The 19,283-nt window shown below is 40.2% G+C and overlaps 1 protein-coding gene across 2 annotated transcripts in view; it reads left to right on the forward strand.

Annotated features, from left to right (window-relative positions):
* Positions 1-19,283, forward strand: part of LOC119476750 (pleckstrin homology domain interacting protein) — a 46,116-nt gene that overhangs the window by 695 nt on the left and 26,138 nt on the right. For both annotated transcript variants that reach the window (XM_037750262.1, XM_037750263.1), the window contains exons 5-15: positions 3,094-3,244; positions 4,185-4,283; positions 4,602-4,762; positions 9,378-9,599; positions 11,448-11,548; positions 11,948-12,018; positions 12,328-12,428; positions 12,920-12,960; positions 13,462-13,560; positions 15,912-16,068; positions 17,789-17,923. In XM_037750262.1, coding sequence (XP_037606190.1) covers positions 3,094-3,244; positions 4,185-4,283; positions 4,602-4,762; positions 9,378-9,599; positions 11,448-11,548; positions 11,948-12,018; positions 12,328-12,428; positions 12,920-12,960; positions 13,462-13,560; positions 15,912-16,068; positions 17,789-17,923 — 1,338 coding nt within the window. The remainder of the gene's footprint in view (positions 1-3,093; positions 3,245-4,184; positions 4,284-4,601; positions 4,763-9,377; positions 9,600-11,447; positions 11,549-11,947; positions 12,019-12,327; positions 12,429-12,919; positions 12,961-13,461; positions 13,561-15,911; positions 16,069-17,788; positions 17,924-19,283) is intronic.

Raw genomic sequence — 19,283 nt, forward strand, 5'->3', positions numbered from 1 at the left:
GGAGCTTCTATATAACTGAGGAAAAAGTTTTTAGAGAGCAAAATAAAAATTGAATTTCCCGCAATTTTTAAATCAGGTGGTGAAGAAAAAAAAGGACTTTGCAGGGCTGCGAGGAGTTGGGGGGGCCAGCTCTGGAGGGCTTTACCGAGGGGGGTTAGGGTCTCCAGCCTCCACCGTGGTGCCATGCATGCACCAAAAGGTTTTAATAGTTGTAGAGGGGAGAAAAATGTGTGTGAAATGTTGATACGTCATGAGTGGTGTTGTGGTGTAGGAGCGCCAGGATCCGGAGGAGGGACTCCCTGCGCCAGAGAGCCACACAGAGATGGAGGCGCTCTTGTCCTGCAAGAGACCATCATTTGTGTGTGCACGGGGTTGAAAAACACACACAAGGGGGGCAAGAGTTTAGAAAACAGGAGTTTTTTTTTCGAGGGAGAATATAAACAAGTATATTCAGTAAAGCTGGAAGTCACATTTGGAAAGGGTGGAAGGAAGGCTGCTGCTTTGGTTTGGGTTGTGGAGACCTTTTTTTTTTTTTTGGAGAGCACTTTTTTTTGGGGATGATTGTGGTTGCAAGAGCTCGGATGATGAGAAGAGTTTATGTGAAGATGCGAGGTAACGTTGTGAGCTGATTATCTTTATAATCGCGCTATTAATTGTCATGTAAACAAACAGGGCTCGCCTCAAAAGCAGCGTTTTTTACGCATGGGGGCGTGGAGAGAATTAATCATGGCTTACATTTTATTTATTTTGCCAGAAAAGAAGTATGAACCTTTACTTTTGTTGCTATTTTATTTATTTTAATTTTATTTTTATTTTTTAAATAATGACCTATGGGCCTGTGTTTAATGTGTAAATAACCTACATTTTGCGCATTTGTCCTCTCTCACACGCACATAGATGGATGGATGAACAGCCAAGATGCATGAAGTGTAGATGTAATATTATACGTTTTAAGGGATTATTGACAGGGCCTGCCTGTGTGTGTTTTCTCTCTCTCTCTCTCTTCCTGCTTGGCTCATTCCTCCTCCTCCTCCTCCTCCTCCTCCTCCTCTTCGTTCCCAGCCGATCAGCCTGCCTCCTGTCTATTGTGCATGATTTCCTCCTATTAAAAAAAAAAAACACACATACTGCGGATGGTTTTTAATTATTAGACCAAATAGAAACAGGGCGTTCAGAGGCAGGAGGATCGCGGTTGGATGTGTTTTTGTCGGTTGTAGGTTGATGGTCTGTCTGGGGCTGCTACTGAAGGGGGTTGGGCAACAATGAGGAATCACCGTCGACTTCAATGATATTGTAATCATTAACGATATTAATTGTGGTTAATTAATTAATTAAGGCGGATTAATTAGATGTAGCATTATTTACATTTTGCACGTGGAATTGATCAGAGACACTATCAACAACCTATTTTTCAATGAAAATAGCAGGCTGTTATAATTATAACCATATTTACACCAATTTAATTATTTTAATTTTTTACATTAAATGATAAGTGGATTTCATTAATGGATTTTTCTATTATTAGAGCTATATGTTGAAGGAAGTAATACCTTGATTAAGGGATACTTATTATTTTTTTTTTAAGGTGATGTTTGTACAGAAGGTAACCTGCAGTCAGTCATAGTGTATAGAGAGGGCCATGTGCTTTCTGGTGGTGCTGATGTGACTGGGGTTACAGTGTTATCCATTACCATTAAGAAGCAAGTAAAATGGAGCAAATTGTTATTACACATTACTCCACTGGTGTGTGTGTGTGTGTTCGTGTTCGTCATGGCTCTGCGTGTGTACCTGAGAAGGGCTGATATGTGCTTAGAAACACTGATCACGTATCTGAACCAGCAACGGTGTTGAAAGCAATTAAGGGGTCATTAGTTGTGTGTGTGTGTGGTGTGTGTGTGTGTGTGCGTGTGTGTGTGTGTGTGTGTCACAAAGACAGAGAATACTGTCAGTACTCAGATAAAGGAATGGAGAAAAAAAAAGCAATGTGTGTGAGTGGAGTAATTGTTTAATTTCAGGGTTATTTGACCCCGTGCAGATATTTAAATGAGAAACAAAGCTGATTACTGCATCTCTGATTTAAATCAATACATTTAAAATAACCCTGAATCCAGAAATAAACACAGTGCTGCATGCTGCATGCTGCATATTCATCTCGCTCATCCTCAGGCGTGTGTGTGTGTGTGTGTTTCTTCAGACGTATATGCCGTGCAGGAGTGTCCCCGTGTGTCAGTGGAATCGGAGACACACTGTGTTTATAACAGCCACTCTGCTTCATTCTTGTGCCACACACCCCCCCCCTTCTCTGCCTTTATACTAACTATACTGCATGTGAACCGCATCCATTTAAAAGACAAACATTTTAACTGAATTTCAGCATTCATTTAGTCGTAGATGCCATTTTATCTTTCATCATTTTGTGACATACATATTTAATAATTAATCGTTTTGTCAGAGTGCTGGTCGTGCATTTGAATTCGCAGTTCGAGAGTGAATGTCATTTATTAAAAAAAAGGTCATCATTTTTTTTTATTTTGTCCTTATTAGCCGGTTTATTTCTGTTGAAACCCTCAGGGGATAGTAATTGATTTGATTTTTTAAAAAAGGCCTCCTTTGCTATTGAAATTCTCAGCGAACCAACAGGCATTCGGGGGTAGTGACCTTGTTTTTCCACTTCTGTTATTTTGCTGAAAATACATTTTTTGAAACTAAATGGACTCAAGCCAAAGAACAAATATTTTCGTCTAGAGGCCACAGTTGCTTGTAAATACCTAATTTTTCCCTTTTATATTTTTCAAGCAGCATTTTTGTAATAGAGTAGTACCTACTGAGAATGTTCTCTTTATATTATTAGTTCATTTTATTGTAATAATGTGGTACCTTGTAATCTTTCTAGGGAGGTTTTATTTTCCTTGCAACAAAAATGTAAAGCTGATACAGGTTTGATGTCTCGACACATCAGCATTTGGCAACAATGAACACATTTCTTTCACTTTAGCTTTTCACTATACAACCCTGCTCCCCTTTGATTGGTGTTTTGTAATTTACCAGTGTGAATACAAGCTGATCTAAGTGTATGTGTGTGTGTGTGTGTAGGTGAAGCTATACCGGCACATCAGTCCAGACCACCTGCTGCAGGTCTGCTCCAGAGTTTGCCCGCTGCTGGAGACGGAGGTCCCCGCCAGCGTGCCTGGACTCACCAGCCTGCTAGGGGCTGGCCGGCAGAATCTCCTCCGCACCACCAAGAGTGAGTGGATGTATAGATATACACGATGTGCACATGAGTTACTTTAAAGTGTCAATCCTTAAGATTTCAGTCCTGGTTGATTTCAAATTTCTGTTGGAGTGAAAGCAATGGGATTGTGTTTAGTGTTGAGCAGTCTGGAGTCTTTTTGTTTATACATGAGCATAGAAATAGAATCGAGAAATTCTCTTCCTATGAGCTTCAAGTTTTAAGAGTTGTGTGCATAGTTCCATTTTTTGTGTGTGTACAACAGCATTTTTTCCGGGAATATCACCACAGACACCATTTCACAATACTGCAGATATATAAATATTGCAATATCAGTGGGCCATAAGCTCAATCACCGTTCTGTTACCTCCTTTAGCGATAGATGGTGACTTAAAGCAGCAGTGCGTAGAAATGGAGCAAATATGATTTAAAAAAAAGTAATTTTTATAAAATGGTCACTATATCCTGACAGTAGTGCATGAGACTTATACACCGCTCACCAGCTGGAGCACAGCCAATCGGAACGCTCTCTCAAAGAAATGACCTGTGATTGGCCAAAGTCTACCATCAGGTTTTTTAAAGCCTGAAAACAGAGCCATGAGGAGGTGCAGAAGTCTAGTTTTCTCTCAGAACACTTGAATTACAATATTCTGAAAGGTTATTATGGATTTTTTGCCCAATGATGCCCTAAACATTCTGCCTACTGCAGGTTTAACAGACATTTATTTAACTGAAAATCCTTGAGGTTGCCACTTTAATGTACACAAATGCAAACACCCTCGCTCAGGCTACTACATCTCTCTGCATGTGTGTGCAGACTAACAGACCTCATGTGAATACATTCTTATGCTTGCAAATATGAGCGCACGCATGCAGAACAAGCCAGACGAGATGATTCAAACTTTTACAGCGTGTGTGTCTTCATGCGTCTCTTTTTGTGTTCCTCTTTCTCCAGGCTGCAAGCATGTGGTGTGGAAGGGCTCGGCGCTGGCTGCGCTGCACTGTGGGCGACCACCTGAGCCGCCTGTCATCTACGGGAGCCCGCCTAATATTGGTAAAGAAAATTCTTAAATTTTGCAAAACAAAAGACGACTTTAACCATTTTTATTCGTGTTTGTGCCGTTGACATTTAGCCTATGAGTCAGATCTTACACTCTATCCTGTATCATTGCTGGCCAAGGTCTTTACTTCCATAAACAGCGGTGTTATTATTTATTTATTTCCACAGTGTATTTCTGCACAGGGTTATCCACTGCTGTGGCCCATGTTTTTGAAAACTTTTATTAAATGAGTGGGTTTTCATTGATTTGATTTCCTTACATATGACGACAATGTCCTCACCGGTGTCTTCTTGTGTTTTCTCGCCATCCAGTCGAGACGGGCTTCGGCCGCCGACTCAACGGCTCCTACCGCCTCCGGCAGCTGGTGCCCACAGCTGTGTACCTGCACATGAAGATGCACAAGAGGATCCTGGGACACCTGTCGTCCGTGTACTGCGTCACCTTCGACAGAACGGGCCGGCGCATCTTCACGGTAAGCCTGCAGTCTTATGCGCAGATATGTGTGTGTGGTGTGTTGTTGGCCTCAGCTCGGGATACGTCTTGTTGCTGCTTGTGATGCTTCTGCTGTGTGTGTGTTTGTGTTTACTAGTGGTTAAGGAGCCTATTCAAAGTGTTGTTGTACGCTAGATTTTGTTTAAGTCACCCCTTGTATGCTGTGTGTGTTTTTGATTGTTACAAGCTGTCTATTGCTTACCAAGATGACCAAGGGTCTGTATTCTGTGTTGTAACAGTTCTAGTAGGAGGTAATTACTGTTTGCTTTACTATGGTGGAAGGCTTTTACTGAATGACTCACAGCTATAGCCGAATTCAGCCTGCAGGGAAGCAAATTCATACAGCTTTATTATAATAATTCTGTTTTTAAGAAGGGAAACAAGGAATTTCCCCGGTCTCTTTAAAGGGATATTTCAGGTGTTTTGAACTGGGATTGTATGAGGTACTTATCCATAGTCAGTTTATTATATACAGTAAAACACGGTCGGCATGCCTCCAGTTTGGAGAAACAGACAGGAGTACCGGCTTGGGAGCAAAGCAATCTGCTGCTGTGGACAGGGCCGACAGCAAAACTTATTTTAGCCACCTAAAAAAAACTATATCAGTTTAAGTGTATGCTATACTTGGAGAATATTTTCACCACTTTACCTCGCCGTCAGACAGCCCTTTCCGACGGGGAACTGAAGCCGTTGTATCCATCTATGCTCTCGCAAAAGCCACCAGACTCCATTAAAAAAAACGGCAGCTTTACCTCAGGGGTTGCTGGTCTACAGCTGCCAAATCCTGTGTTCTGCAAGGTAAAATTACAGTTTTTTTCAATGGAGTCTGGTTACTTTGGTGAAAGCATAGATAACGGCTTCAGTTCCCCGCTGGAAACATACTGTGTAGCTGTCTCACGGCAAGGTACACTGGCGAAAATATTCTAAATATAGCGTTCACTTAAACTGATTTTTTTTAGATGGGCGTTTTGCTGCCGTCCACAGCAGTACATTGTTTTGCTTCCATGCGGTAACTCGTGTCTGTTTCTCGTCGGCCGTCATTTACTGTAGGTAATACACTGACCTACAGTACCTCATACAACCCCACTTCAAAACAAACTATCCCTTTAAAGCGAGGAAGTTGACCCTTACCCTCTGGATGCCCCTTGTATACGTGTGCTGTATTAGCTTCCTTTTCCACGTGGCTGGGTTAGAGATACAGCGCGGGCAAAGTGTTAAATATTGAACGAACTATGAGATAATGTTGGTTTAATGTTGCCGTCCTTCTGTTTGGATCCTTGAGTCAAACACTGCCTGCTGCTATACACCATTTTCAGCTTTCACTTCTTAAATCTCTAAAAATGGCTGGCTGCTGAGAGGGAGGGGGGGTTAGATTGACTCCCTCTGTCTCTCTTTTCCTGTTATCTCTCTTTCCACAGTTCTTACGCTCCCTGCACTCTCTCTCTCTCTCTCTTTCTTTTTCTCTCCCACGTCCCTCATCCTGCGCTGCCCCTCCTTTGTTCCCTTCTCTCTCTCTCTCTCTCCCCCCTCTTCTTGCCATTTCTCATCATAACTGGAGAAAATGTTTCCTCTGAGGCGCTGGCTAAGTGCCAGAATTAAAATTCGTTCTTGGTCTCCCTCACTTTCTCCTTCTCTCTCTTTTTTTTTTTTCACTCTGCTCGTTTTTTCCCTCCCTCCCTCTCTCTCTCTCTCTCTCTCTCTCTCTCTCTCTCTCTCTCGCTGTCTCCTTTCATCACAAGATCATTTTTATTTATATATTTTCTTATTTTTGGATCTCATCAGTGACAGTCTTTTTGCTGCAGTGGGAGACGGATTGATTATTTTATTTTGCCCTAAACATACACTGTGATCATTCGCAATCAATGACCAAGTGCATGTAGGTGTAGTTAAACAATTGATTGGCAAACAGCCACATTGATTTGTGTAATATAGCTTCAGAAATGGCTGCGAGCTCATTATCACGGCCATTGGGAAGGACAAATTAGACTAGCTGCTATGCATTGTTTGCCCCTAACAACTTCACATCTATAGCAACAGGGAAAGTTTGTGTCTGGCTTATTCTAAACGCTGCACTGCACCGTTCAGGCCTGCTGACTGTCATTTGGGGCATATCAGTTTTTCGTCCATCTTGCCAGAGCCGTAATTTGTCCTTGAGCTTTTTCTAAATCACTAAGGGAGCGCCCGCTGTTTTGATCAGTCTACATAAAATAACAGCTCCAGTCAGACTGTGTTCTGCTGGTGATGGAGTGAGTGATTATGATTTATTCAAAGGATGGGGGGGGGGGGGTGTTTTCATCTCACATTTCCTCCAAAATCTGTGCTGATGCTGATAGTGTGCCCTGTCTTATAAAATGCTTTGCAGTATAAAAGGATTGATGCTTCGGCGTGTTCTAAAACTAACTAAGTGGAATCACATCAGTCTGACTGAAACTTGATGATTAGGTTAGGAAAATGATGCGACCACATTTTGTAAATGTACTTATATTTCTAACATTTCATCTTTATTCTCAACCCTCCTCATTTACCGACGTAGCTCTGTGTATTTCTGCCTTGTTCACAAGTTTTTATTTCCAGCTTGTATAAATCACAATAGAACTGCAACTATCAATTATTCTCATTATCGATTAATCTGTTGATTATTTTCTCGATTAATCGATTAGTTGTTTGGTCTATAAAATGTCAGAAAATGGTGAAAAATGTCGATCAGTGTTTCCCAAAGCCCAAGATGACGTCCTCAAATGTCTTGTTTTGTCCACAACTCAAAGACATTCAGTTTACTGTCATAGAGGAGTAAAGAAATGAGAAAACACTCACATTTAAGAAGCTGGAATCAGAGAATTTTGATTTTTTTTCTTTAAAAAATACTCAAATTGATTAATCGATTATCAAAATAGTTGGTGATTATTTTTATAGTTGACAACTAATCAATTAATTGTTGCAGCTCTAAATCACACAAACTATTTTTTTTAATACAGATATTAAGCCTAGATCATGTCACGCTGTGTTTTTGCATCTTGACACTGGTTACCTGTTGGTTTTAAACATAATTTTTGAGATTGTAATCAAGGCACAGATGGGTCTGGCACCGTGTTGAATCACAAACCCTTTAACCCCTTACAAGCTGGATCACAGCCAGAATTTCTAAGTCCCTGTAGGCGGTTCCCATGTTTTGATTAAGGGTCTTGGTTGTGCATTTTCAGTCCAGACTAAAAGACTGTAAGAAGCTGCCTCCAGGCTACCAAATTTCTTGGCTTTATGGATTATGGTTTTTCTATCATTAGGGCCTCTTTTGAAGCATTACTTCTGTGTTCCTTTCTTAGCTTGAAATGCTTTTGTAAAGCTTTTTAAATGTAATACTCACAATAAATATACAACTAAGAGGGCTTCCTCTCCATCTTCTTTGGTGCAGTTCTACTTACTGCTCTCAGAGCAGGACGGTCTGTCTCACAGTGATGTGAAAAATCCCAGTTCTGAACTGTCTGGGTAGCCAGTCAGCCAGTTTTTTTTTTTGTTACTTGTGTTAAATGGCACGTTGAATGACATCATTATGCTTACTGGAAGACCGTAACACCATCATTGTGAATACCCAAATGCAGAGAGGAAACATTAACATAGTTGCAGGAACCTGATTTCCTCAATAACCCTTGTTTACATTATTTGTTCAATAATCAGCTTAATGTACAGTTAATGTACAGTTAGCCAATAGAAAGCATTACAAAATAAAAGACCAAAAATTGTCAGTACTTACAAAATAAGTACATGAAGTTAATGTCTTTAATTTAGATAGCCTAAGATAATCTTGTGAAGGTGTTTACATGATAGCTGCAGTGTTCACATATTGTCCTTACTGGTAATAATCAAATTAGTAGCGTGGATGGTAATGCACTGACAGCTAGGGGTGTAAGAAAATATTGAAAATATTGAGTATCGCGATAATATGTTTTGTTTTACTGTATTGATTCTCAAAAAGTTTAAATGCAAAGATTAACTCAGTCAACATTTAATTTCATTTGCAAAGACATGCACCCTCTCAGTGTATGTGCCCTCTCAAAGTAGTGCTATAATGTTGGATGTTACAGGGACTGTGATACATGCAAATACAGAAACTTTTTTTACTCAGATTTTATGCATATTGTGGCGTTGTCTTTATACTATGACAGTTTTCCTAAAATTAGATTTAAAAAAACACAATAAATGCCTTGCTTACAGTATCGCAATATATTGATAATTATTGAATCGTAACCCCTGTATCATGATATGGATCTTATTGCCAGATTATTGCCAATATGCAGCACTGACAGCACTTGTGGAGATGACGCAAGTGCCCTGAAATATTCATTGTCACTTGTTGCACACTGCTGATTAATCACCTCTATTTTCTGCATCTGAAGAAGCTCATTCCCTCTTCTATTTGTGTCCCAAGTTTGTCTGTCTGCTGGCAGTCGGAGTCTGCAGTTTGCCCAGATATATTTTAAAAGTCTTTTTAAACTTGACAAGTTTAATTTGTCACACTAGAAGTAAGGCAGAGGCAGACACGCCACTTCTCAAACTATCTAAAAAAAATAGTCTTCACTCATGCTTTCTTTCTTTTCCAGGGCTCAGACGACTGCCTTGTGAAGATCTGGGGAACAGATGACGGGCGTCAGCTGGCGACGCTGCGCGGCCACGCCGCTGAGATCTCCGACATGGCCGTCAGCTACGAGAACACCATGATCGCTGCCGGGTCCTGTGACAAGACCATCAGGGTGTGGTGCTTACAGACCTGCGCCCCTTTGGCCGTCCTGGAAGGACACGCAGCCTCGATCACATCACTGCAGGTAGGAGGATGCTCAGACTGTTGCTTTTGTTTACCTGTGTGTATTTGGATTGCCCAAAAACAGGATTTGAACACCTCTGTCTGTTGAGTATCTGTGTCTGTCACAGTACATTGTAGAAACTTCCTCTAGACAGGACAGTTTAATCAACTCTTGTTGGACTAAAGTTGCAGCCTAGCTGATGTATTTGTTGGAATTCCGCTTTTGATTAATGTTATGCTGCTAAATATGATGTATTCTGTGTAATGTATTCTTTGTAGGATGAAAAAGCCACTAAAACAACCGTGACAAACTGAAACTCTACTGCAGTAGGTTTTAATATGTTAAGTAGATGAGGTCAAGAGGAAACCTCTAACATATGGGCAAAAGATGGCATGACTGGCTCATATCCAGTATGTAATAAAATCCAGTATTGGTGTCATGAGCAGACTCATTTTTTACAATCAGAAATTTGCATAATGGTGCCTGCGGTTAAAGGAGAAGGCAGGCGTTATTCTATTCTGTCTTTACTCTGTGACATTCAGCCTTAAGCTGTTTGTTCCTACTGAAGACACAAATCTCAAAAAATAATAAATAGATATTAGCTTAATTTGTTTTTTTTAGAAAGACCCAAGTTATTTCCTGAAACAGTAGGGCATTGCAGTTCTTAGCAAATATTACTCAAACAAGAGTAAATAGTAGGAGTGATACACCATAGTATCGCAATATTTTACTTGGCAATATTGTATTGATACACGATACAAGTATTGATCTTTTATTATGTAAACTATTAACTTCTTAACAATCTAACAGCCACTGTTCTGTCTTTCAGAGGTTGTAGCGGGCTCAGTCTTAAAGCTAGAGTGGAGATACTGGAATCATATAACCAGGAGGAAACTAGAACATCTAAGGAATCCATCGGTACCAACCATGTCATGTTGGCTTGTCGGGTAGAATGCTAAATAACGCTCCAAAATTACGCTACATTTTGACAGGGAAAGATTGGCATGGCCATTTTCAAAGGGGGTCCCTTGACCTCTGACCTCAAGATATGTGAATGAAAACTCTGAGATGAACAGAGTGAAAACTGTATCTTATTAAATAAAACAGATGTTAACATACTGCATAATTTGCAGTTGAAAAAAGGTAATAAATCGCAATATATCTTATTGCAATACTCAGTATATCGTAAAATGTTTAAAATCACAATGAGATCGTAATCGTGACTTAAGTATCGTGATAATATAGCATCGTGGGGCCTCTGGTGATCCCCACCCCTAGTAAATAGTGCATTTGTTGGAGACTGATTTCAGCCGCAAATTAATACACGCTAGTAAGTATTTATGGCAGTAGGTGCGGGTAAAAATAAACTACAGTACCCATGTTCATTGTAATGAAGGAACATATCATCTAGATCAACAGTGTGGCTCTTCATGGGTTTTGAATAGTTTCAGGACAATAATGGAAGTCTATGGCACAGAAGAATAAGCTACACAAGGTTCTGGCTACACAGGCAATGCTTTTTAGTTGGATCAGTTCATTTGTTTTGGTCTTTTCATAGGATTTGTCTATAATAAGAAGAATATAGAACAGCCGTATCCTGTAAAGTTTCAGGTTTTCTTCTGTGAAATGTTCGATCCTACGCAGTGTTTGGGATGGCCTTTATGTTCCCTGTTTAATATTTGTTTTTGAGCTTTTTATTTTGTTTGTATCTGTGTATCTGTGTTTTTATACACCAATCTCCTACCTCTCCCTCCACTTTTATGGATGATTTTTAAGCTTATGTGGGTTAATCTTTTTGCTGCAGTGTTCGCGACTACTTCTGATTGATCATTATACTCAGCTGTAACCTCTAATTGGTTGTCTTTGCAGTTTTCTCCTCTCTGTTGCGGCTCAAAGCGCTACCTGTCCTCCACCGGAGCCGACGGCACCATCTGCTTCTGGCAGTGGGATGCACGCACGCTCAAGTTTGGGTGAGAAACACAGACACAGTACACACAGTACGCACAGTACGCACAGTCTCACCTGCACAAGGGCCGTTCACAAGTTCTGCCTCAACATATTGTCATATTTGTGTTTGTCAAATAATAATTTACTTGGCTTTTATTGTGTCGTTTATCATCTTGATGTTCTTGAATGGTCTTCTTTAAGACTGTATGGATCTAAACCACGCAAGGATGATTTGTCCCTTTTTTCATGGCTACTGCATTTTCTTCAGTGCGTCATAAATTGAGTTTCACTTAGCTGAATATGTCTGTTCAAATTCAGCTGATGTACCCACCTATAAAACCTGTTCTATTAAAAACATACAAATTGGTTGTTCATTCAGTGTGTTTCATTTTAAATGTCTATTTCTGCGTGTGTGTGTCCAGTCAGAGGCCCAGCAAATTCACAGAGCGTTCCAGACCCGGCGTCCAGATGATCTGCTCCTCCTTCAGCGCAGGTGAGCAGCACATCTCACTTTCACACATGCTTCCAGACCACCGGAGAGGAAACGGCAGCAGAGCTGAAAAAATGGGCACAATTAGCTCTGATTAACTGAAGAGCTAGCACAGCAGAGAGCCAGACTCAAGTGGGCCTGCTGCTTTTCACTAAATATGTAAACTTTCTGTTGCACAAAGTTTGCACACACAAATACAGCGCATGTTTTTGTTTCCCCACAGTTTGATCTTTGAAACGTATATTACGTTTTTAAATTTTTTTTTTTTTTTATGTATTGTAATACATGAATTTTGTGCATGTGTGTGTCCAGGTGGTATGTTCCTAGCCACAGGAAGTACAGATCACATCATCAGGGTGTACTACTTCGGGTCAGGCCAACCAGAGAAGATCTCCGAACTTGAGTCCCATACAGTGAGTCAACATAGTGCTTTTTTAAAGTAACTCTCTGTATGTCACAGTAAGATGCTTAAAATTGTACAGTTTTGAGTTATTCATCAACAAGTTTAATTTAAGACATTTTTTGACTTTGGAAACATTAGTTTGACGAAAGAAAATGAAGTCAAGGTCGACTTACTTGCTTCTCACCCCCCACCCCCAAAGCTTTCATCTGTATCTCATGGACTTCCTTAGCAGCTGGAGTTTGCTCAGTTGTCTGGGAGATTGTCGGCATTCTTCTCGTGGAGATTTTGGTCATCATTCTCCATGACTACTGAGCACAACTCCATCAGCTGAGGAAGATGGTGAGATGCAGTTGAAAGCTCTAGAAAAAGCTAGTTAATTGACCTTGAGTTAAGATTTCTTTTTTGTGGTAATACACAATCAAATTGTCATGATTTGGAACACTAGCATAGGAAATGCTCGTTACTCTATTTTGATTTTACTCCTGTATTTTTCTCGCCTAGGACAAAGTCGACAGCATCCAGTTCTCACATTGCAGTGACAGGTAGGTGTGCACAGTTGGTGTTTGTGCGTGTGAGCTACATAATAAGTGTAGCTCATTTTGTGTGTGTTTGCACCGCTGTTTGTTTGTATGGAACCTACGGGTGTTGTAATGTGACTTGATTGTGTCAGCAGAAACACCACCTTTACTTACTGTCTGATACACGCTCTAATACACTTCCTCACACACACACACAGACGCGCATACACTTGCACGTATCATGCACTCTATGTAGAGTTTGCAGAAAAACAAGCTCAGCTGTAATTCCCCTGGGTTGCTGTAATCTCAGCAGTGAAGGAGGTGGACTGTCTATGCAAAAAGGAGGGTGTGGAGGAAAAGGAGAAGGGGGGGGTGGTACACACAATTAGTGTATCCTGCCGTGCAGAGATGAAAGCGTTCATTGTATTGCAGAATGCTGAAATAGAACCAAGTGTTATATTTACAGTTTAGCTGCTGCATGAATCTGTGTTGACAAATCTGAGTGTGTGTGTTTGTGTGTTGTAGGTTTGTAAGCGGCAGCAGGGATGGTACAGCACGAATCTGGCAGCTGCAGCCTCAGGGCTGGAGGAGCATTCTGCTGGACATGCAGACCAAATTACCCGGGTATGTGTACGTGTGTGTGTGTGTGTGTTTGCGTGTGGCTGTCAACGTCTGGCTCTCCCACCAGCGCTGCTTGCTGTGCTTGGAGCTCAGAGCCGTGGGTTGGGATGATCCTGCAGGTTATGATGTCAGTCTAAATTTGACAAAAATCAATCATGTTGTATGTAAAGTCCTAGACCTGTTTTGAGTGTGTATGTGTGAATATTCCCATTGGAAACTATGTGCTGTTTTAAAGTCAAAACCTTTTATTCAGGAAAATCAAAAAAGAAAATATTTTCCTGCAATTATTTACACCTGCATTTATTTATTTAGAGCGCATCTACAGCACATAAATAATTAATTTAAAGATAAAAACAACGCTGTCACACCTGTGGCATGAAGTGTCACACAGTGATTGATTGTGCGACTGCTCCCAGACAGAATATAGATTCACAGCAGGCACCAGGCAACAGTGAATGAATGGAGGTGACACATGATGACACACAGATGACAAGCTGTTTAAGTCGTTATTGCCTGAATAGACACAACAAACAGCAATGAGAATAAATACAGATTTTTAGATAACTTGGTTATCTAGAAATATTTAATCGTGATTAATAACATGATTGTCCATAGTTAATCGCAAGTTAATTGCACATTCTTTTATCTGTTCAAAATGTACATTAAAGGGAGATTTGTCAAGTATTTAATACTCTTATCAACATAGGAGTGGGCCAATATGCTTGCTTTATGGAAATGTATGTATATATTTATTACTGGAAATTAATTAACAACACAAATCAATGACAAATATTATCCAGAAACCCTCACAGGTACTGCATTTAGCATAAATAAATATGCTTCAAAGGGGTCAAGGGACCCCTTTGGCGTAAGTTTGAAGCGTTATTCCTGCGCGACAAGCTAGTATGACATGATGGTTGGTACCAAAGGATTCCTTAGGTTTTCTAGTTTCATATATCAGTATCTTTACTCTAGCTTTAAAACTGAAGTAACTGAAGAAATTAGTGGCGTTAAAAAATAATTTGCGTAATGCGTTAACGCGTTAACTTTGACACGTCTATGATGATGGAACCTGACTGGAGAGGCCGAAAGGCAAGTAAGAAAAATTATTCTGGTGATCCATTTTCTAAGTCTGATCTAAATTGTTTTCTCTCCTGTGTTTATGACCTAAGAACAGGTTAATAATAAATGTTTTGTAAAGATAATCTAAGTTTCTTTTTTCTTCTGTGAAAGAGGTGAAAAAACTAAGTTTTGCTGGGATAACTTTTCTAAGTTATTTTTTTTTTTATCTGTAAAAACGTGATTTATTTTTTCAGGCTCATTTTTCTAAGCGTTTGTTGTTGTAATACTTAATTCGACCATCAGAGTGCACCACTACCCCATGTTCTAGATAGGATTAAGCATTCATGTTTTCTTCTAGGTGAGTTTTAATTTCTCCATGCACTCTAAACAAAAGGCAGGTATACTGTCTTTTAGCAAGTTATGTAACATTACTGTCATGTCTTTCTTTTGGCTGAGAATTGTATTTTAATCAGAGCTAATCTGCAGTTAGCGTTAGCTATACTGACGTTAGCTGTTAGCACGCTAGCCAGCGAGTGAAAAACATATTGTTTGTCAGAATACCGCCAGTGACTGTTAGTCAGTCCAAAAAAAAATTAACCTGTTTTCACACAGATGACAGAAAAAAAAACTTTAAAAAATCACACTGGAAAAAAAATCCCCTGTTTTCACCGAAAAAAAGTAACTTGGAAAAATTATCCTGGCAAAACTTTTTTTCACCTGTTCTTAAGTCATAAACACAGGAGAGAAAACAATTTAGATCAAACTTAGAAAATGGATCACAAGTATTGTTTTTTTTCTTGCTTGCCTTTCAGGTCTTCCGTACGCTGCAGCTTAGATATTATAATAAAAAGTGAAAGGCACAACAGAACACTGGGAAAGAGTTTATAGGACTTAAATCTTCACAATAGAACAAGACTGATGATACATATAACGGCCTCTAACTTAACCGTGTTCCTATGCTGGAAAAAAGAACATAAAGTCTGAGTCAGGGAATTGTACAAGAAAGTGTTTTGGATGTTTTTCACAGTTAAACAGTAACAGCAGATGTTGTGAATAATGATCTTAAACAGTAAATAGATCGGGTCTAGCCGTCAGAGGGGCTAGCTCCTCATTAATGGTGTAAAAAAGGACTGAGGTTAAAAGATAAAATTAGCCAGGTGTCAATGGCCAGGTGATGAATTTAACACTGTGTCTTTTATTTGCTCTTTTATGTAGTTTTTGTTTATTGAGTAAACCACACTGACCTTAGCTGGCCCAAACACGACATCAATGTATCAACATCTTCCCCTCAGGAAGTACAACCCTCCTCCGCTGGAAGACAAGGTGACCAAGCTGAAGGTTACCATGGTAGCATGGGATCGCCACGACGGCATGGTGATCACAGCGGCCAACAATCTGACGCTGAAGGTGTGGAATTCTACCACCGGCAACCTCGTCCACGTCCTGATGGTATGTAGTGATTAAACACATGCAAACACAGTGCTCACAGACACAGATACACATGTGAAAACACAGTATAAAAAGTCAACGCTTGCATGAATTTAACTTTTATGGCATTTTTTTTTTTAGCACTTATTTTTTATTGCACCACCAACAAATTACAGACAATGCAACAGGTTGCCGATTACATTGTGATTGTTTAACCTAGCGACTCCTCAACCCCCATACTTTAATGGCATTTTAAGGGTTTATGGTCAATTTTACAACTTGCACATAATTTTTTCCTACTTTGAGACACATACTCATACTTTTATCTTATGGTAATGGTAATGCAATTGTTGGCAGGGACTGTCAGAAACTCTTGCTTGAAATGCATTCAAAACATAGGACATTTGTTATCTGCCTAAAAAGCAATGCATTCAAACCCAGAAGAAGAACAAAAAGTAACATTGGTAAAAAGATAATATGAATTTGATTGTGTCTTAAGTGTGAGTTTCGGTTTGGTAGCCGTCATACCCTTAAACATATACGCAGAAAGAGTGTCTTAGGCTACGTTCACATTACAGGGCTTAATACTTAATTTAGATTTTTTTGTCCAGATTATATCTTTCTGCCTAGAGAATGACTTTTCATTGCGGCTGATATTTCATTTTAACAGCTCTTCTGTTGAAGTTAAATAAACAAAAGTACGATGTATGACGTTACTGTTTGACATACCAAAACACCGCCAGTCAGCGCGTCCATGCAGTTTTTATAACAACAATTTTTATAATGTGATTTCATTAAATCAGAGTTCTGCTTCGTCAAACATGACGGATTTATCAGAAGCACTGAGTGAACAGTGAAAAGTCTGTTTGATAAGTTAATTTACATTTTAAATGACGAACGAGGCAAATAAAGTCTCCAACTGTTTCCTACTGTCGGAGCAAAACCTCCATTGGCATATTGTTAATTTAACGGAGCCGAGCTTATCAGTAAACATCTACTCCTCTCTAAAAGATAATGTATTATTTCTAATGACTCATAAATAGATACTAACTCAATTGGCGAACATGACTTAACATAATTTGGTGCTGTGTTCATTTTAGTTCCATGTAAATTAAATAAAGTGATGTTTCCCAGATAAAGCTCGTCTGCCTTAACGACGTAGTTTACACATTTTTGTAGCTGCTGAATATAGCAGAAGAACTCAGTGATATGAAAAAGTATTTTTTGTCAGGTAACGAACATTATCAGTGTCTGATTGACGCACTGTCACTGTGGAGAGAGGTTCTTCTTCTGTATTTTCAACGGACCGTTCCGACACTGGATGGTGAGAGATCCGCACCTGTGCAGTGAAGTGTAACGTGGAAAAACACACATGAATTCCGATATGACCGCTCTCACTGCGATCGCATCGCTCTCACTGCGGTCACATTTCCAGGGATTGGATATGTATTTAGGACCGCATATGAAAGTGGCCCATATCTGATTGGAAAAAAACTGCTTTCTGTGTCCACACTACTCTGAAAAAAAGAATCTGTGTCACATGAGAGCAAAAAAAAATTGGATTTGGGCCACATTTGCTTGTAATGTGAACGTAGCCTAGGAGACACAAAATATGCCTAATTTGCTAAAACATGCAAAACCACAAAGTTAGTCCTTTTAAGAAACAAACACTGGTAACTTTTTCTGTCTTTTTCATTTCTTGGCGTGTTCTAATATACATGCTCATGTTGTTTAATGACAGGGTCATGAGGATGAGGTGTTTGTCCTGGAGCCACACCCCTTTGATCCAAGAATCTTGTTCTCAGCGGGGCATGATGGGAACTGCATTGTGTGGGACCTCGCCAGAGGAGTCAAAATCCGCTCCTATTTCAACATGGTGAGACTCTTGGCGACTCTTCGCCTCTCTGTCTCAGTGCCTCTCACTCACTTCTCGTCTTCTCTTTGGCTGAATTCACACTAAAGCTGAAACTAACCAGATCCTGATATGTGTTCTCCTCACATGTGACGCAGATGTAATGTTCTCTTATGCAGTGAATCAGCAAAATAATCTTTTTTTTTTCTTCTTCTTTAAGTCTTTGCTGCTTTCCCACGACACATTCTTTCCCTTTCCTTTCTCAGCGTCACTCTTTGTTTCGCATTCTTTCCCTCTCACCCGCCACAGCCCCCCCCCACTCTATTGCTTTCACTCTCTCTATTTGCTTTCTTACTTCTCTCACCTCCACGCCGGCATTTTCTCTGCCATTCAACGCACCATGTGAGGCATGAGTCGAGGTTAGAGCAAAATCACTACCCCACACTGTAACGTGGTGTCAGCAGAAGCCAGTGTACACATTCACCTAGTGTGTTAATCATTGTATTTCCTGCTTGTGTCTCTATGGTTACCAAGGAAAGCATTGATCACAGTCTCAGAACAAGTGAGTCACTCAGTGTGCGGGTCAGTCGGCCAAAACTCAGTGTTCATCATAGACGGTGAATAGTGTTGTGTGATGACACAGTGTGTGATGGTGACATGGCCCAAATTTCAGACTGTGGAACTTTTGCTAAATAGCGGCCCCTGTTGACATAAGGACACAAGTGACTGTTACAGGATAATGGTAGTAGGTGTAGTGTAACAGTAGCACAAGTAGAAAGGAGTCATAAAGTCAGAGAACTGATTCAGTAATGTCAGTTACATAGCAACACACCATGCCATGCCCTGCATAGCAACATTAGCCACCATAAGCTACAGACCAAGTAACGCTACATGTCCACCAGATCTGGCGAGGACACTAGGGGATGCGTTGCTCCACTCAACTAGCAGCTAAAGCGGTGATGTACCCCTCGTGGAATACACCTGATTGGTCCCTGGTTCTCTGCTCGCCGTCTCAAAAAGGAAACAACATAGTGCTCATAAGCTTTCTGTTATTCCGTCTAAACAATCGAACGATCTACTTCTGAAAACATTTTAGGCGAGAAATAGGCTATGCCACTGCTGAATCTCATTTAATTTTAGAACTAGATCGCCTAGTTACATCAGGTACATCAAGTTGGACGGGCTCATTTGCATAAAGTTGAGATTTTTTAACTTTATGCAGATGCAGACCTTCACCGACTCGCTGCAACACTCCCACCGTGCACTGGGCGACTGCTTCTCCTGCTTTCCATAGGAAATAAATGAAGAGCGTTGAGACGTACATGTGACATGATGTACTTATTGCATCATGCAACCAACACACTCTTTGCAATACAACGGTCTG

The sequence above is a fragment of the Sebastes umbrosus genome, chromosome 18 (assembly GCF_015220745.1).
Source record: "Sebastes umbrosus isolate fSebUmb1 chromosome 18, fSebUmb1.pri, whole genome shotgun sequence".
Classification (NCBI taxonomy): Eukaryota; Metazoa; Chordata; class Actinopteri; order Perciformes; family Sebastidae; genus Sebastes; species Sebastes umbrosus.